Genomic DNA, 19,692 nt, shown 5'->3' with positions numbered 1-19,692 from the left:
ACCAAAACTGGATGCAGTATTCCAAGTGTGCCCTTACCAAGGCATTGCAGAGTGGCATTAATACTTCACGTGATCTTGATTCTATCCCTCTGTTAATGCAGCCTAGCACTGTGTTGGCCTTTTTGGCAGCTGCAGCACACTGCTGGCTCATATTTAGGTGATTGTCTACTAGGACTCCGAGGTCCCTCTCACAGTTGCTACTATTGAGCATGGTGCCACCTATGCTGTGCATTTGTTTTTTCTTGCCTAAATGTAGAACCTTGCTTTTTTCACCATTGAATTTCATTTTGAATTTCATTTGGTGCATGGTTTTGTGTACTGCCTGCATTCTGTGGATGGGGCTTTCCTTGTTTGTGCGGACCGGTTGCTGGCATGCCATGGCCCGGTACTGGTCCACGGACCAGGGGTTGGGGACCCCTGTTTTAAAATACAGGTAGTCCTTTTAAAATACAGATTCGTAAGTTGTAATGGTCGTAAAGGATCTTAGGGCTCTTTTGCAGTGATGAATAAGCAAACACTACGGTCGTTAAGTGAATGCTGGAGTCACTAAGCAAATGTCAAGGTCATTAAGCGAATCAAAGGCCCCAAAGCAAAAATGCCAGTTTTCATCAAGACCGTCGTAAAATACGGTCATGTGAGTGCAGGATGGTGTACACAACTGTAAATGCAGCCACCAGGCCAAGCCTGGACTTCAGCCATGTCACCACAGGGGGGAGGGGGGGCTGACCTCTGGATCTTCAAATCCATGCAATGGGAACCCCAAAGGTAGGTCCATTGTAATTTCAAACAGTTGCTAAGTGACCAGTCATAAGTCAAGGACTACGTGGACTAGTAGAGTCTGTCGGAGCGTGCACAGTCTTATTGTGCAAGGTAACCCAGGAGTAAGCATAGTAAACAGTGGTCTATATGAAATGGTGGTTTATCTTACACTATCTACAATATCATACACCCAGAAAAAACATACATGTGGTAATACAGCAGATCTACAGTTACAGCAGGAAACGAGAGAGAGAGAGAGAGAGAGAGAGAGAGAGAGAGAGAGAGAGAGAGAGAGAGAGAGACTCCAGCGCAAAGCCTCCCTTTTATACTCAGGCTCTTAAAGGGACACAGACCCTGCTGAGTCATTCCCATCATTGCAACATCTTACATCAGCTGGTTAGCTTTTAAATCATTATCGTGACAGAGTCAGACCATTTGAATCTCAGAGGCCCCCTTCATTCTAGAGGTGTACATCTCAAATTCTGACAGGTAGCACTGAGCCAGTTTGGGGGGGGGGAAGGAGGGTAGCAATAGGAGCTGCTCCAGGCTCAATTTGTGAAAACCTTTCCATACTTTCAAAAAAGATAAGAGATGAAGGAAAGTACAAATATCTGACTCAGAGAAACAGAAACAAGAGAGTAGGGAGAAGAAAACAGAAAGCATAAAATTTCAGCCAGAATGTCTGTAAAGTATGCCAGGCTGAACACAGCCAAAAGCGCATCTCGGTTTTAAAGCACTACAGATAGTCCTTGACTAAGGACCACAATACAGTCCAAAATTTCTGTTGCTAAACAAGACAGTGGTTAAGTGAATTTTGCCCCATTTTATGACTTCTCTTACCATAGTTGTGAATCACTGCAATTCTTAAGTTAGTGACCGGGATGTTAAGTGAATCTAGCTTCCCCATTGACTTTGCTTCCCATAAGGTCGCAAAAAAATGATTACATGACCGCTGGGACAGTGTGAACGTCATAAATCTGAGTCATTTGCCAAGCATCTGAAATTTTGGTCAGACACCATGGGGATGCTGCAACGGTTGTTAAGTGTGAAAAGTCACCTTTGGTAGTGTAACTTTGAGCGGTCACTAAACAAATTGTTGTAAGTGGAGAACTATCTGTAGTCTTCAATTTACCACTGTACCGGAGCCTGCTCATTACCTTAGTAAGTCACGATGGCTATAAAGGGGTCATCCACATAAGAGACCCGATTTTATGATCTTTTTGAAGCAGTTGTTAAATGAATGCTATGGTCATTAAGCAAAGCCCTTGTTCGCTCTGGGGCATTTTTGCCAAAAACCAGAAGCGAAGGTCACTTCGGATTAGCAAGAAGGGCAGCATATAAATTTCATAAATAAATAAACAAACAATCTGTCTGAGGGAGATGGGTGGTTGGTTACGCAACACACACAAAAAATCAATCAATCAATCACCCGAAATGTAATCAAGTGACAGGGAGAGGCATCATAACTTTGGGGAATCTGTCATAACTTGAATAGTTGTAAGTCAAGAACAGTGGTGAGATTCAGCCGGTTTGCATCGGTTCAATAGAACCGGTAGCTAATTTTTTGTTGACTTCGTTGAATCAGCTGATGCCCTAGCCCTTTTTCGCAAGGCCCAGAAAGGACCGCCGGAAGTGCATGGACGCCACTTCCGGAAGTCTGTTCTGATCCGGGGAGGCCTTCCAGGCCCAGAACAGCCCAATGGAAGTGGCATCCACGCACTTCCGGTGGGCCGTTCTGGGTCTGGGAGGCCTCCCCAATTCAGAACGGACTTCCGGAAGTGGTGTCCACGCAGAGAACAAGTTGTTCAGGTATTTGAATCCCACCACTGGTCAAGGACTACCTGTAACTAGACTAGGAGGCAAAATCCAAGCAATCTTTTCACATAGCTTAATTCTGAGCTCTTCCAAACCGATGCAATACGTCTTTTTTTTAAAAATAAAATAAAATAAATCTTAGTATTACTGTACTTACGGTTTTAAGTGAGGAAGGATCACTTTTCCCAAGAGTCACAGTCAATTCCCCATTTTTCCGCTGTTCGTGAACTTCCAAAGCATCCACCAGCTGGGTTCCTGTGGCCAGCCGATATCGCTTTCTCGCCTATAAGCCACGCAAACATGCCTTTGAATTCAGAAGGCTAAAAGTCTACAAATCAATGTTTTTTTTTCCCTCCCCAAATAAAGTGTTTTTTCTAATAAAGACAAGTTATTAGAAAGAGAAACAGCAACAGAGGGCTAGGAGAATTGAAGAGATGAAGTTTGTTGTTGTTATTAACCTATGGTGTTGTTACAGTAGCCAGGAGACCCCAATGCAATTGCAGAATAGTAGCTTGGCTGCCAATTAACCACAGCCAATTTTATTTTATTTATTTATTTATTTATGAGACTTATATACCGCTTTAAGTGCAAGCACTCTCTAAGCCAGTGGTTCTCAACCTTTCTAATGCCGCGACCCCATAATACAGTTCCCCATGTTGTGGTGACCCCCAACCACTTATACATCACTGGGTGCCAGGGGCGTGGCCAAAGAAAAGGGGAAAAAAATGGCGGACTGCGTTGTTTGGCGACCCCCGTGAAATGGTCGTTCGACCCCAAATGGGGTCCCGACCCACAGGTTGAGAACCACTGCCCTAAGCGGTGTACACCAGTAAGCAATGTGTATATATATATTTTACATTGCCCCCAACAATCTGGATCCTCATTTTACCTACCCCGGAAGGATGGACGGCTGAGTCAACCTTGAGCCGGTGAGATTTGAACCGCTGACTTGCTGAACACAGTCAGCTAAAGTGGCCTGCAGTACTGCACTCTAACTAACTGCGAACTCACCATGGCCACCTTGCCACAGGACAATGTGCCACGGAACAAGAATTACACTAGTATCGAGGAAATGGCGGAACAGAATCGCTAAAGAAAGGGCGCCAAGGGAGGGACGAAATGGAACGCGAATGACAAAAAATAAAACAATTTAACTGTTTTAGATAATTAAATTGAATTGTTGAACTGTCCCGCAGCGAGCTGTCCTGCAGCAAGTTGACCGTGGCAAGTTGTCCCGTGGCGGCTTGAGTTGTCCCGTTCTGGCTGTTCTAGGAAACGTTCGTGCGCTTCCCAAGGAGGGTGAACTGGCTTCACACCAGAAAGAAACACAAGCAGATCTTCCCGCAACGTTTCCCAAGGTCCGCTACCTTCCCTGGAGCCACCTCGCAAACAGGCACCGCAACCGGGAAGGTTCCTAGCGGGCAGGAATCTGACTGTCAACTAAATATCTACGCCTCAAATTGCCCAGCAAGAAATTGGGATCAAAATTCTTGGGGCCTTTCCCCATAGTAAGGATCATCAACCCGGTTACAGTAGAACTAAAACTCCCTAGACTTTGGGGGGAAAATTCACTCAGTTTTCCATTGTAGCTTGTTGAAGCCTTATCGGGGCTCCACTTTAAGACCTCCTCCGAAGAAGGCGCCTGGGCCCCTCGTAGTCGCGGGACAGACCCACAATGAAGTAAAACGTATTCTTGATTCTAGAATTTTTACAGGGAAATTGCAGTACCTAATCCAATGGAAAGGATACCCGTTGTCTGAAGCCACCTGGGTGAAAGCCAGCAAAGTGAAAGCTGACAGATTGGTCAAAAGGTTTCATATGAAACGCCCCAACAAAGCGAAAGATAACCCTTAACATATGCTTTTGTTTACTTTACAGGATCTGTCCTTCTTGTAAGGGGGGAGGGGGGCGGATGTCAACGCTGCAAATATTGTATATTCTTGCTTTTGACAATATGCAGAACTGTCTGGTATTTATGGGGTTAAAACAGAGCAGAAGGGGGATGGGGGTAAAGCCCGGGAAAGAAAGAGGAAGAAAACCTATGACCTTCGCACTAATTGGATAATGTGAGATATGACGGCTAATTTAGGGAGGGAACACGCTGATAATTTAACTGCTCAGAGGAAGAGAACTTAGATCCTAGCATCCCTCCGTTGTGCCTGTGCCGACATTTTGTAACAATAAAAGACTTTTAGGAAAATCAATGCCTGGAAGTTCTTTGAAATGTTTCATTAGCCGGAACCATAACACTGACTGCCTACACAGAGCACCAACTTGCCTCCCCGCTGAAGTGGTACCTATTTATCTACTCACAGAGAACATGCTTTCGAACTGTTAGGTGGACAGACGCTGAGGCAAAGGATGGGAGCTCACCCTGCCACACTGTGCTAGGAGTCAAACCGCTGGAGCAGAAACCATCTCCAGCGTCATTCAGCCACTGAGCCACTGTGCCTCAAGAGGTGATGTCCCTGCAAAAAGCACAACGGCCACTGGGAAAAAGGTCTCTTTTTGCCCCAAGGAGCACATCGCAGGCTGTGGCATGGAGAGAAAGGTCTGAAGAGGAAGAGGTTGAAAAGCTGGCACAATGGGAGATGTTCTTCGCTGTTCTGCCACTCCAGAGGTGTTTAGTATTTATAACCAGTACTCGTAACCAGATTGGTAAACGAATTGTTGTGAGTCAGTAACTGTGAGAGGGACCTTGGAATCCTAGCGGACAATCACTTGACTATGAGCCAGCCGTGTGCGGCAGCAACCCAAAAGGCTAATACAATCCTGGGTTGTATAAACAGAGGCATAAAATCAAGATCACGCGAAGTATTAGTACCGCTTTACAAATCCCTAGTGAGACCACATCTGGAATACTGAAGCCAGTTTTGGTCACCATATCACAAAAAAGATGTTGAGAGTTTAGAAAAAATTCAGAGAAGAGCAACTAAGATGATCAACTAAGACTAAAACATACGAAGAATGGCTGCGGGACTTGGGTTTGGCCAGTCTAAAGAGAAGAATAGGGGAGACATGATAGCAGTGTTCCAGTATCTGAGGGGCTGCCACAAAAAAGAGGGGGTCACGTTGTGTACCACAGCACCAGAGGGAAAGACGAGAAACAATGGCTGGGAATTGACCAAGGAGAGAAGCAACCTGGATTTAAGGAGAAACTTCCTGACAGTGAGGACAATCAACCAGTGGAACAGCTGGCCTCCAGAAATCGTAGGCACCCCATCACTGGAGATCTTTAAGAAAAGATAGACAATCACCTGTCTGAGATGGTGTAGGTTCTCCTGCTTAAGCGGGGGGCTGGACTAGAAGACCTCCAAGGTCCCTTCCAGCTTTATTCTATATAAACACCCTGGGACACTGCAAGCATCGTAAATATGAAACAGTTGCTAAAGTGATTGCATTTTGATCACGTGCCCAAAGGCATGCTGCAACCGTCATGTGCAAAATAGCCAGAGGCCACTTGTCTTAGTGGCAACTGTAACTTCGAACGCTCACTAAACTAATGGTTGTAAGATGGGGACTGCCTGTATACGTTTTTGCCAACCTGGTTCTCTGCTTCGAGTGAACGAATCCTCTTCCTTTCTACTTTGAAATCGTTGTCGCTGTCGTCTTCTTCATGGGACGAGGCTTGCTGTTTGGCAGACAGTTTTGAAGCCAATGTCGTTCGTGAGAGGCTTTCTGCAATAACAATTACATCAAAGGGAGTCTGTGAAACAGAAAACAATTTTATAAACATCCTAATTCAACAGAAAAACACAACCCGGCAGGTAAGAAGGAAATAAAAATGGAGAACTTGTGGAGACTCTAGAAAGAGTACAGAGAAGAGCAACAAAGATGATTAGAGGTCTGGAGGCTAAAACATATAAGGAACGGTTGCTGGAATTGGGTCTGTCTAGTATAACGAAGAGAAGGATAAGGGGGGACATAAGAGCAGTCTTCCAGTATCTCAGGGGCTGCCCCAAAGAAGAGGGAGTCAAGCTATTCTCCAAAGCTCCTGAAGGCAGGACAAGAAGCAATGAACGGATGGAAACTAATCAAAGAGAGAAGCAATCTAGAACTAAGGAGAAACTTCCTGACAGTGAGAACAATTAGCCAGTGGAACAACCTGCCTCCAGAAGCGGTGAATGCTCCAACACTGGAGGTTTTTAAGAAGAGACTGGACAGCCATTTGTCTGAAATGGTATAGGGTTTCCTGCCTGACCAGAGGGTTGGACTAGATGACCTCCAATGTCCCTTCCCACTCTGTTATTCTGTTATAAATGAGGGTGGTGTCCTTAAAAGCCCCTCAGATAAGACAATACCTTTGTTGAATGAGCTACTTCCACTGCCTGGTGAGGTCTCTGTTGCATGGTTGGGGAAGAAAGAAGATGTGCTTTGGCTGCCTCCTTGTAGATCCTGACCAGACGATTTAGCATGGCATGGGCAGCGGCACGGTTTCAAAGCCCCAGTCTTCTTGCATTCTTTTGAGTCATCCAGCGGTTTATCTAAAGAGCAGACAAGTTTTTTTTTTTTAAAAAAAAAAATACAGGTAATTCTTGAGTTACAACCATTTGTTTAATGACCATTCAAATTACAATGGGCTTGAAAAAGGTGAATTTATGACAGTTTTTTTCAAACCTACAATTGTTGCAGCATCCCCAGGATCACATGATCAAAATTGGGGCACTTGGCAATCAGCCTGTATTTACGATGGTTGCAGCATCCAAGGAACATATCATCACCAATTGTAACATTCCCAGCCAGCTTCCAACAAGCAAAGTCAATGGGGTAAGGAAGATTTACTTAAGAACCGTGTGGTTTGCTTCACAACTGCAGTGATTTGCTTAACGACGGTGGCAAAAAAGGGCACAACTGCTAGCAACCTGAAAGCTCTTCCCCTCCCACCTTTAATCAATTTTTAACAGCCTCTTTTAAATTTTATATACTGTTTTTATGCTTTTAATATTTTATTCTGTGAGGGAGATAGACAGTTTTTAAATAAGATAGCTAGCTAGCTAGATGGATGGATGGATAGATAATGAATATATGGATGGATAGTTAGTTAGATAGATAGATACATACATACATACATGGATGGACACATAGCTATATAATGGATAGATAGATAGATAGAAAGATAGATAGATAGATAGATAGATAGATAGATAGATAGATAGATAGATATAATGGATAGGGATGGATGGATAATGAATATATGGATAGATAGATAGATAGATAAGGATGGGTGGATAATGAATATATGAATAGAAAATGGATAAATAATGGATTGATGGATAGACAGAGATAATGGATAGGGATGGATAGATAATGGAGAGAGATAATGGATAGGGATGGATGGATAATGGAGAGAGAAAGATAATGGATAGGGATGGATGGATAATGGAGAGAGAGAGAGAGAGAGAGAGAGAATGGATATGGATGGGTGGATAATGGAGAGAGAGAGAAAGAGAGAGAGAGAGAATGGATAGGGATGGATGGATAATGGAGAGAGAGAGAGCGATAATGGGTAGGGATGGATAATGGAGAGAGAGAGAGCGATAATGGGTAGGGATGGATAATGGAGAGAGAGAGAGAGATAATGGACGGATACATATGGTTAGATGGATGGATGGATATATATGGATAAATAGACATTTTAGCAGGGAAAATGAAGCCAACAGCAGAGTCTTGATGGGCTCAAGCTGGCCTACCTAAGGCCTCACCATAAAGGGACTGCTGCCAGGCCAGCGCAGAGCAGAGCAGCGCCAAGCTCTTTCCACTTCCTGTGGGACTCTCCAGCAGGCAGTGTTGCTTGGAGCTCAGCCCCTTCACAATCTGCAAAGGAGATGAATTTTTACCAGCATGAAAAACTAGCTGCTGTTGTTGGTTTTTTTGTGCTGTAAGACGGCAACTAAAAAAACCCTGAAAATCTGATTTACCTGTTGCTTTCAAACTATTCCCCTAATTTCATTCATTGCAGAACTGAATTTGAAGAACAATGTAGGTGGCCATCTACTTTAAAACATGGAATTTCAATGGAAAAAAACCATTTCTACTCAGTGAGACATGTTGGATCCTGACTCCCCAACCAATATTAAAAACTTTTCATTTCTAATTTGAATTGCCTGCATCATCTTGGGATCATGTGCTCATCATTTGTAACTTTCCCAGCCAGCTTCCAACCAATAAAGTAATGAAGCAAGCCAGATTTGCTTAGCAATCATGTAATTCACTTAACAACTGCTGTGATTCACTTAACAACCGCAGCAAAAAAAGGTCACAAAATGGGGCTAATAATTTTCACTGATTTAAAAATTTTGAATTTAATCCTGTTGCTTTAAAAAAAAAACAGCACCAAGCAAATATTTTAAAAGTTGAAAGACAAAAAAAATTCAGGGAAGCTGGAGAAAATCCTGATTTGCAACGAACTATTAAGCGGTGTTTCTCAATCTTGGCAATTTTTAAAAGTGTGGACTTCAACTCCTAGAATTCCCCATCCAGCAGGCTGGCCAGCTGCATGGATCTAACAATTCAATCAATTGGAATAGAGAAAGAAGGTACCTTGGAGGTCATCTAGTCCAACCCTAACTGTCAGGAAGTTTCTCCTTAGTTCTAGGTTGCTTCTCTCCTTGATGAGTTTCCATCCATTGCTTCTTGTTCTGCCTTGGAGAATAGCTTGATTCCTTCTTCTTTGGGGCAGCCCCTGAGATATTGGAAGACTGCTATCCTGTCCCCCCTCGTCCTTCTCTTCATTAAACTAGACATACCCAATTCCAGCAACCGTTCATTATATGTTTTAGCCTCCAGTCTCCTGATCATCTTTGTTGCTGTTCTCTGCACTCTTTCCAGAGACTCCAACATTTTTTACATGGTGGTGACCAAAATTGCTCTGCTCTAGCAGGAGACCCTATACCCTTTCAGATAGGTGGCTGTCCAGTTTTTTCATAAAAGCCTCCAGTGATGGAGGGCCCACAACTTCTGGAGGCCAGCTGTTCCACTGGTTAATTGTTCTCACTGTTAGGAAGTTTCTCCTTAATTCCAGGTTGCTTCTCTCCTTGATTAGTTTCCATCCATTGTTTCATGTCCTTACTTCTGGTACTTTGGAAAATAAGTTGACTCCCTCTTCTTTTGTGGCAGCCCCTCAAATACTGGAACATTGCTATCATGTACCCCCTAGACCTTCAGTTCTCTAGACTGGCCATACCCAATTCCTGCAACTGCTCTTCATATGCTTTAGTCTCCAGGCCTTTAATCATTAAGTTATTAAGCTATTTTCCAAAGCACCTGAAGGCAGGACAAGAAGCAACGGGTGGAAACTAATCAAGGAGAGAAGCAACCTAGAACTAAGGAGAAACTTCCTGACAGTGAGAACAATTAATCAGTGGAACAACCTGCCTCCAGAAGCAGTGAATGCTCCAACACTGGAAGCTTTTAAGAAGAGACTGGACAGCCATTTGTCCAAAATGGTGTAGGGTGTCCTGCCTGAGCAGGGGGTTGGACTAGATGACCTCCAAGGTCCCTTCCAACTTTACTACTATTACTATCTTAGTTGCTCTTCTCTCAACTTTTCAAATTCTGGGAGTTCAAGTCCACATTTAAGTTACCAAGGTTAAGAAACATTGCTGCAAAGACTTAAGCATAACCTTACAATCACTGTTGTAAAATCATTGCTTTACAGACTTACTGCATTCATCATAGCAAGCTGTGATGGATAAGCCTTACAAGGGAAGATAATTTTCACTCCACCAATGGTGTATTCTGATGTTTGTAATGCCATAATCACGTTGACTTTTCAGGACAATCCACCTTCAAGAAAAAAGAAGCAGTGTTTTAAATTATAAACCTCTGAATTTCAATCCCACCTCAGACTTGAAAGTCCACTGGATGACTTTGGCCAATCATCAGGAGAGCTGTTTGGGTGACCTTGGGCCAATCACCAGGAAACTGAGATTTCTAGCCCCACCTTAGACATGAAAACCTTGGTCCAATCACCGGGAGACAGTGAGTTCTAGTCCTGCCTTAACCATGAGAGCTGTTTGGGTGACTGTCAACGCTGCTAATATTGAATATTCTTGCTTTGACAAAATATGCAGAACTGTCTGGTATTTTTAGAGTTAATTCAGATGACAGAGAAAAGAGAGGGATTTAGCAAAAAAAGTTAGATGCCAGCAAGAGGAATTCAGATTCTGGCATAAACCTCCATGATGTGCCGTCAGTTTGTAACACTGGTAATAAAGGCTTTAGAATAAACCTTCCGTTATGCCTGTGCCGACATTTTGAAGCAATAAAAGACTTTTAGGGAAATCAATGCCTGGAAGTTCTTTGAAGTGTTTCGTTAGCCGGAACCATCACAGTGACCTTGGGCCAATCACCAGGAGATTGAGAGTTCTAGTCCTGTTTTAGCCGTGAATCCAGCTGGGTGACTTTGGGTCAGTCCCTCCCTCTCGGTCCAACTCACCAACGAGGGTTGTTATTGTGATAAAAATAGGAGGAGGAAGATGTGTTGGATACATTTGCCGCCTGGAGTTACTTGAAGGCATGATACAAACAAACAAACAAATATAAAATAAAATAATTTCTCAGCTGAGAATTTCAACATCCCTAAGTGAAGAAAGGCTAGTTCAAACCACCTCTACTTCGCTAATAAGGAAACTCCCAGAGCTTTGATCTGTGAAGTCACAAGGAGTCAAGCTATTATCTTAGTGCTGCTGCAGGAATGCCCAGTGAAAAACTGTCGTAAGACTTTCTTCAGTGCCATTGTAACTTCAAATGGTCACTAAATGAATCGCTATGAGTTGAGGATTATCTGCATAGAAATGGTATTTCTTGCAGGTCTTCCAATGCACTATTGTTGCTACTTTGCCATGCTGGTATTTGTAGTCAGCCTATACAATGTATTATCACGGTTTCTCGCACACGCAGCCAGATGTTTAGACTGGATTTGGCATTTTTATCCATCTCTCCGAGTCCTTCCCAAGGACCCAGGATAGACAGATGTGGATATTCAATGGCATTAAAAGTATTATTCCTACTATTAGAATCTATCTATCTATCTATCTATCTATCTATCTATCTATCTATCTATCTATCTATCTATCTGCCTACATCTATCTATGTATATATATCTATCTATCTAAGATATACTATCTATTGTATACTATACTATATTATATTTTATCTACCTAATGAGATAAAATATATACATTTTATCTCATTTGATAGATAAAATATAACACTAATAGTAATAATATAATAGTAATACTTTTAATGCCATCGATACACACACACACATACATATATATATCGATTCGAATATAATTGAACCGACTATGGAAAATTAAAATTAAATAACTAATGGAGGTTAGGAATAATTTTAGGAATTTTAGGAATATTTTTTTTAAAGGAATTGATGCACGAAAAAAAGCAAACTTTACTTGCGGGATGGTGGTTCTTTCCAATAACCCACCACCACCACCACCCCGAAAAAAGACTTTTTGACTCACTAAACGCTGGAGGGGGCATTTTATTTTCTCCCCTAAGCCCCACTTTTTGATCCTTCAAAAACCCTTTTATGTCAGAGAAAAAGAAAGGCACAAAATCCGAGCGTGCTTTAAAAACAAATCTCCCCCCCTCTTCGGAATGGAAGAGTCGAAAGGTGCTGTACTCTTCCCCCCCCCCCGCCAGCCACCCGCTTTTTGGACTCATCTAAACGCGCAGGAACCAATACGCGCCCCTCTCTTCCCAGCGCGCGCAAGAAGAGTTACCTCAGGGTGCCAAGCGCTTCTTCACTCGCTTTTTCCGACTTCGAACCTTCCTTCCCGCCTCGGCTGCGTCCGCCCCCTTCCGGCCTTTCTGCCAATCAGCGGTGAGCTGGAAGCGCCAACGAGAGCCGTCGGTAGCGCGGCTTCCGGTGTCCTTCGGTTGCTTAGATACCTCGCGGCCTAGATCTCCCGGTCTTGCTTTCGGGGACAGATTAGTGGTCTTCTGTTGGGTTGGCGTGAATTCCGCCGGCTAATCCAAGAATTTGAGGAATTCACATTCAGTTGGCTGAGGGGAAGACCCCTAACGCAACACCATGAAGGGTCTTTCGAACTGGTAGAGGCTTTGATCCCTTGACACTGACTCTATAGCGCCTCATGATCTTTGAGTGCGCAAGATGGACAGTGGATTATGGGAAGAAGGTTAAAGTGTGATTACAATGTGGACTTCAGAATTCCCCAGCCAGCCATGGTTTGAGTTGGGTGGACTTCAACTCCCAGAATTCCCCAGCCAGCCAAGGTTTGAGATGGGTAGATTTCAATTCCCAGAACTCCCCAGCCATCAATAAACATTGATTTATTCTACCGCCCGTGCTTGCTCTTTGTCTTAAAAGACAGTAATCAGAGGTCCTGCCTTTTTTCCCCAAACAACTTGTGCTCTCTGACTCTATCCATTGTGGGAAGAATCCAGAGAAATAAATATTTTGAGGAATATTAAAAGGGCAGAATATATTTCCCCAGAGGAATAATGGATAAGATCTAAAAAAAGACAGAAACCAGCCTCAGCTCCTCTCCCCTCAAGCAGAAACCAAGCAGAGGCCAGCTTTTAGAAATGCAGATGTGATAATCCTTTCAGAAAGATTGGAGCCAGGAAGCTAGAAGCTGATGAGATTAGGAAGACAAAGGCCCCCTAAAATCTACATACCCCCACCCAAACTCTAAGGACAGGAAACATAATAGGATTAACCCACCAATACCAAAAGGGCACACAGAGACCCAGGTCAAAGTACATGACACAGGAAATACAAAGCCTCAAACAACCTCAAGAGCCCCAGAAGGTATAAAAACCCACCACTCACAGCTACATGTGGTCAGTTTTCCCAGAGCCATCTTTCTGTCTGACTCTCTTCAATAAACTACAACCTTCTTTCTAAAGCAGTCTCCATTTTGATTATTCCCGGCTTGGACTGGATCCTGGTGAAGATTTTTCCTTCAACAGTATTTTCTGCAGATAAATACAAGTAGTCCTTGATTTACAACCATTCATTTAGCAACCCTTTGAAGATAACAACGGCATTGAAAAAAGTGGCTTTCAACCAGTCCCCATACTTAAGACAACTGCGATTGCACGCTCATAGTCCTGTGATCAAAATTCGGGTGCTTGGCACCTGGCAGGTCGAGGTAGTCCTTGATTTACAAGTTTATTTAGTGACCATTCAAAGTTACAACGGCACTGAAAAGTGACATGACCATGTTTCACACTTACCACCTTTGCAGCATCCCCATGGTCACATGATTTACATTCAGGTGCTTGACAACTGACACATTTATGATGGTTGCAGTGCCCAAAGTCATGTGATCCTCTTTTGCGACCTTCTGACAAGCAAAGTCAATGAGCAAACCAGATTCACTTAACTGTTACTAATTTAAGAACTGCAGTAATTCAATTAACAAACGAGGCAAGAAAAGTCATAAAAGGGGGCAAAACTCACTTAACAAAGGTCTCCCTTTGCAACATAAATTTTGGGCTCAATTGTGGTCATAAGTTAAGGACTACCTTTATTTACGGGGGGGGGTTAGCATCCCAGATCAAGTGATCACCATTTGTGACTTTCCCAGCAGAATCCTGACAAGCAAGGTCAATGGGATGTGGTTTTGACACAACTCTTGATAACTTAGCTTATAGTGACATCTTGTGGAGAGGAATGGAATTAGTACAAGAATACTTGTAGCTCTCTTGAGTACCAACTACATACTATTCAAAAGAGACAAAGCAAAAAGCAAAAAAGGAAGCAAAAAGACCAAAATACTAATACTTAAACACATCTCAGACCAAAATACCTCTTCACCAGCAATCAACATCCAGATGAACAGAGATTTAACTTCAAGATTAATTTTAGACCAACAATCAATAAGCAAACAATACCCCAATCAAGGAACTACTAACTCAAATTAAGTAAGTAACAGCCTAATCAAGGGTCTACCAAGAATACCCACCAACACAGATAGGGCAAGTCACTTGTGTATATGAGAAAAAAGGCCTATTGTTTTTACAGAAACTGCAGAAGACATGCTAGCCTGTGAAGAAATACACTGTATATATTTTAATCTCATGAGCCTAGCTGAAACTTGAGAATTGAGACAATCCCTAGGAACTAACAGTCCTAAAGGGCAGGGGATGATCAAATTAGAGGAGTGGGGGACGTAATCAAGGGTTGAGATAATATATTCACTTTAGAAGCTTTGGATAGGTTGTGAGGGCATGATTCCAGCATAATTACTAAGCCAATGAGCAGAAGTGGGAGGTAAATTTGTAACCGCAATGGAGACTATAAAGCAGTGGTTCTCAACCTATGGGACGGGACCCTATTTGGGGTCGAACGACCATTTCACGGGGGTCGCCAAACAACGCAGTCCGCCATTTTTCCCCCTTTTCCTTAGCTGTGCTACTCCCTTTTATTCTATTGGCTTTTGAAAGCCAATAGAATTAGACTCTCTTGAATAGAGTCTAATTCTATTGGCTTTCAAAAGCCAATAGGAATTGCCCAGGCTGTCTCTGCCCTGCTGAGCCCGCGAAAAGTCCCATTCTGCAAACAGTGCTGCACTAGTTGAGTAGTCCTCGACTTACGACTGGTTGAGTAGTCCTCGATTTACGACCGGTTGGGGGTCGCGGCATTAAAAAGGTTGAGAACCACTGCTATAAAGAATGAAGATTCAAGGTGTGTCCACTGTGTGCTTGCATGCACAAGGAGCATCCTCTTTGCAAAGGAGTACAAAACCATTGTTTTCTCTTGGAAGTTTTGGCTGGTGATTGTTTATTTCAACTAGACAACGAATCCCACATGTATAAACAGAAAACAAACCCCACTGATGATAATACCTAGTAGGGTAATGAAACGTCTGCAAGAAAACAACCAAGCTCAGAGAGCGCCAAAGATCCCCACAGGAATGAATATAGCCACATATCCTACATGCGTGAACTGGTGGTGGGTGGGCTCACAAAGTTAAAACCACAAAACATGAATAAATAAGCAACCAAAATGGTAAAAAAGTTAATGGTTAAAAACATAAAACATGGGAGTGTCAATCAGAAATTTATGAATACAGCTACCCCTGCAGGCTGCCTACCTCCAGAGGGTCCCTAGCCATACCATCAGGGTCTTCAGTTGACACGTCAATACAGCTGAAGCCCATCTAATGTTAGGAGAGATGGTGTCCCAAATAATTTTGGGTTGTTTTATTTATATGTATGTATGTATCTATGTATGTATAAACCTATATATAGGTTGAAACTGGGAATATCCAGTGGTGGGATTCAGCCAGTTCATACTACTTCAGCAGAACTGGTAGCTAATTTTTTGTTGCCCAGGCCCAGAATGAACTTCCGGAAGTGGCATCCACACAGAGAACCGGTTGTTCACATCTTTGAATCCCACCACTGGGAATATCTACATAATCCGAACTAGACTGTGTTGTCTCTGTGTCATATATGTGGGTATATGCATAATTCTGTATTTATTTTTGTCAGATTTATGTAGTGTATATTGGAGGTGGTGACCCTCTGAGAGCTGTATACAATGAAATTTCATTTTAATGAAATTTGAATGCAATGTACATTCAAAGTGACAATAAAGTTATTATTCTATTTCTTCTATCTACTGCCTTCTACACTATGCATTCAAAAGGTTTATGGGAAAAAAAATCTACAGCTGAAATCCGCAAGGGGCTGAAATGTGCTAATTTATTAAGTGACAGTTGCAGTTCTTAAGCTTTATCACAAAAGAGAAACATGTCTGATTTGTGGTGGCATACTAAAAGGAGTAATTATTTTATTTTAATATGGTGATTTCTAAACAACAGTGCACAGCCAAGAATTATTTTCAATTAACATTATCAAATACATATCCCACTCTAGGCATACAGTAATTCAAAGTCCCCAGTTTAGGGTCATAATGGAGCCTGCCCATCAGGTCTACATCGTGATGCTTGTAAATTGGGTCACCCACGTGATTGACCTGATGTTATAACTTTTTTTTTTTTGGTGTTAAGTGAACCATATCTAAGGGAGGGTTTTGCCAAAAACAGGAATTGCTGGTTTTTAGCAAAACCATTATAAAACGCGGTGACATGACTGTAGGATGCAGCAGAAGGCTACAAATCTCGGAGAGGTGCTCATGTGATCACGGGGCAGCTGCGGGAATTTCATATCAAATCATAAGTATTCCCCAGGTAGGTCCATTGTAATGTCAATCAGTTGCTAAGCAATCGGTCATAAGTCGAGGACTATCTTAATAATAAAAATAATAAAGTTGGAAGGGACCTTGGAGGTCATCTAGTCCAACCCCATGCTCAGGCAGGAAACCCTATACCATTTCAGATAAATGGCTGTCCAGTCTCTTCTTAAAAACTTCCAATGTTGGAGCATTCACCGCTTCTGGAGGCAAGTTGTTCCACTGGTTAATTGTTCTCACTGTCAGGAAGTTTCTCCTTACTTCTAGGTTGCTTCTCTCCTTGATGAGTTTCCATCTGTTGCTTCTTGTCCTGCCTTCAGGCGCTTTGGAAAATAGCTTGACTCCCTCTTCTTTGGGGCAGCCCGAGATATTGGAAGGTTGCTATCATGTCCCCCCTCATCCTTCTCTTCATTAAGCTACTAGACATACCCAATTCCAGCAACTGTTCTTTATATTTTTAGCCTCCAGACCTCTAACCATCTTTGTTGCTCTTTGTACTTTTTCTAGAGTCTCAACATCTTTTTTACATCTTGGTCTCCAAGGACAGCATTTATTTGGAAACAGGAACAGTCTTTTGCTCAAGATGTGTTTAGAGCAGACTTTCTACATGTCTGAAAATGTTCCCGCAAACTTCCAATATTTCCTCTCTTGTATGAGTTAGATCTGTTTGAATGCATAAGAATCTGCTATGACTGTACAAGAGACATTGGGGTGTTGTTTTTTTAAAAAAAGAATGAATAGAAAAAGTACACCTATTTATACAGTAAGAAACTTATTCTTTCCAATGAATCTCTTTGAAATTGAATGCTTATCAATTACAGGTTAAAACACGGCACCCATTTTGAAACTGCAGCAATGAAAACAAAAACTCTGTACAAATATTACATCACTATCCACAAGACGCCTATCTATATGATAAAAACGGCATTCTAAATGCATCTCGACAATACATACAAAAAAGAATAATAATATTGCTTTGTAGCACTGATATTAGCCATCTCAGCAAAATTATGCTAAAATATCCGAAGGCCAAAATTATTTGGACTTTTTGAGAGACCAGATCTAACAGTTTTAGACTCTCAGCTGGCCAAGGATTGATTGTTATACCATATTAACTCGAATAATTCTCTTCTATTAATGTAACATATGAATTTGTGTTTTGTTCTTCAATCATTAAAACACACACACACACACACACACAGACACACAAAGCCCCTAAACATCCACGGCTGTCAAAGATTGGGCTCCAAGTAATGGATAAAAGCACAATGATTAGAAATGATCTTAGTAGATATACTTAACTAAGACCAGTTTGTTAAGTATATCTACTTAACAGTTTCAACAGTTTTGAAATGTTAAGTAGTATCAACAGTTCTGAAATGAGGAAGAGATTTTTGGGAGAAGGAATTATACAGGGGAATAATTCCTTCTCCCAAAAATCTCTTCCTCATCGTAAACATCGTAAATATCTTTAATTCTTGATTGGAAACAAAAATTACCGTACTTTCCGGCGTATAAGACAACTTTCGCAAGCATTAAAATTGGCGCCGAAGTCAGTGGTTGTCTTATACGCCGAGTTGTCTTATACGCCGGAAATAACGGTAGTTTCCGGCGTATAAGACGACTTTCTAGGCATGCGACTTGGCGCCGAAGTCAGGGATCATCTTATACGCCGGGTCGCCTTATACGCCGGAATATACGGTATTACATTTTTGTAGATGTGAAAAAAACAGTGTTTGGGCAGACTGGCTAATGGTAAGAGACATTAGAGTGGATAGGAGTTAGGCTGGCAATACCTGGAGGGCCAAAAATTTCCCATGCCAACTTTTAATGTTTCCAACTCATAAACGTGCTGATTTTTCTTGCATATTGGCATATAAATCTGGCATGCTGGCTGGGGAATTCTGGGCGTTGACGTCCACACACCTTAAAAGTTGCTAAGTTTGAGAAAGACTGCTCCCTCACGTATCTTTTGTTTTGCTAAAAAAAAGGGAGGAAAGGATAAGAAAAGCCTAACATAGCTCTTGTGAAATCCTATTTTAAAGCTGCTTTCCTCCCCCAACACCCAACACCATTAAAAAGAATAAAAATGGATTTCAAGGATCTGCTTAGAAACTCTTTCCCTTCCAAGCAAGTGAAAGTCATGCTCCCTCCCAATTTTCAAAGGGGGTTTAAACTTTTTCTACTTTGCAGAAACAAACAGGTATTTATTACTCTTCGGAGTCCTCCTCCAGTTTAAAAGCTGGAGGCGAGATGAGGCATCAAAAACAGCTGAATTGCACTGACTCTCCAAGGCTCTTTAGTTCCTAACTTCCCTATTCAGCATTTCAGATTTTACGACCGCTACATATGGACATGCCAGCGCAAATATCCTCGACTTACAATCGTCCATTTAGCGACCGTTCAAAATTACAACAGCGCTGAAAAAACATAACTTGGTGTTTTTCACACTTATGACCACTGCAACATCTCCATGGTCACGTGATCAAAATGTGGCCAGGGATCGTATGATCCTCTTTTGCGAACTTCTGACAAGCAAACTCAATAGGGGGAAGCTGGATTCACATTACAACCGTGTAAACCAGTGGTTCTCAACCTTTTTAATGCCGTGACCCCCAACCGGTCGTAAGTCGAAGACTACTCAACCGATCGGAAGTCGAGGACTACTCAACTGGTGCAGCACCGTTTGCAGAATGGGACTTTTGGCGGGCTCAGCAGGGCAGAGACAGCCTGGACAATTCCTATTGGCTTTTGAAAGCCAATAGAATTAGACTCTATTCAAGAGAGTTATTCTATTGGCTTTCAAAAGCCAATAGAATAAAAGGGAGTAGCACAGCTAAGGAAAAGGGGAAAAAATGGCGGACTGCGTTGTTTGGCGACTCCCGTGAAATGGTCGTTCGACCCCAAATGGGGTCCCGACCCACAGGTTG

At 42.3% G+C, this 19,692-nt stretch overlaps 1 protein-coding gene across 2 annotated transcripts in view; it reads right to left on the bottom strand.

Annotated features, from left to right (window-relative positions):
• The window catches only part of LOC120308263 (Fanconi anemia group J protein homolog), a 41,958-nt gene extending 29,133 nt beyond the window's left edge, over positions 1-12,825 (bottom strand). For both annotated transcript variants that reach the window (XM_039344063.1, XM_039344064.1), the window contains exons 1-6: positions 12,318-12,825; positions 10,238-10,359; positions 8,265-8,388; positions 6,876-7,058; positions 6,119-6,252; positions 2,732-2,857 (exon numbers count right to left, since the gene is read on the bottom strand). In XM_039344063.1, the coding sequence (XP_039199997.1) occupies positions 2,732-2,857; positions 6,119-6,252; positions 6,876-7,058; positions 8,265-8,388; positions 10,238-10,330 (660 nt within the window). In that variant the 5' untranslated portion in view covers positions 10,331-10,359; positions 12,318-12,825. The remainder of the gene's footprint in view (positions 1-2,731; positions 2,858-6,118; positions 6,253-6,875; positions 7,059-8,264; positions 8,389-10,237; positions 10,360-12,317) is intronic.
• Between the last annotated feature and the right edge of the window lie 6,867 nt (positions 12,826-19,692).

Source organism: Crotalus tigris, unplaced genomic scaffold (genome assembly GCF_016545835.1).
Source record: "Crotalus tigris isolate CLP2741 ecotype Arizona unplaced genomic scaffold, ASM1654583v1 scf7180000017889.104525, whole genome shotgun sequence".
NCBI lineage: Eukaryota > Metazoa > Chordata > Lepidosauria > Squamata > Viperidae > Crotalus > Crotalus tigris.
This window is presented reverse-complemented; position numbering and strand designations above follow the sequence as displayed.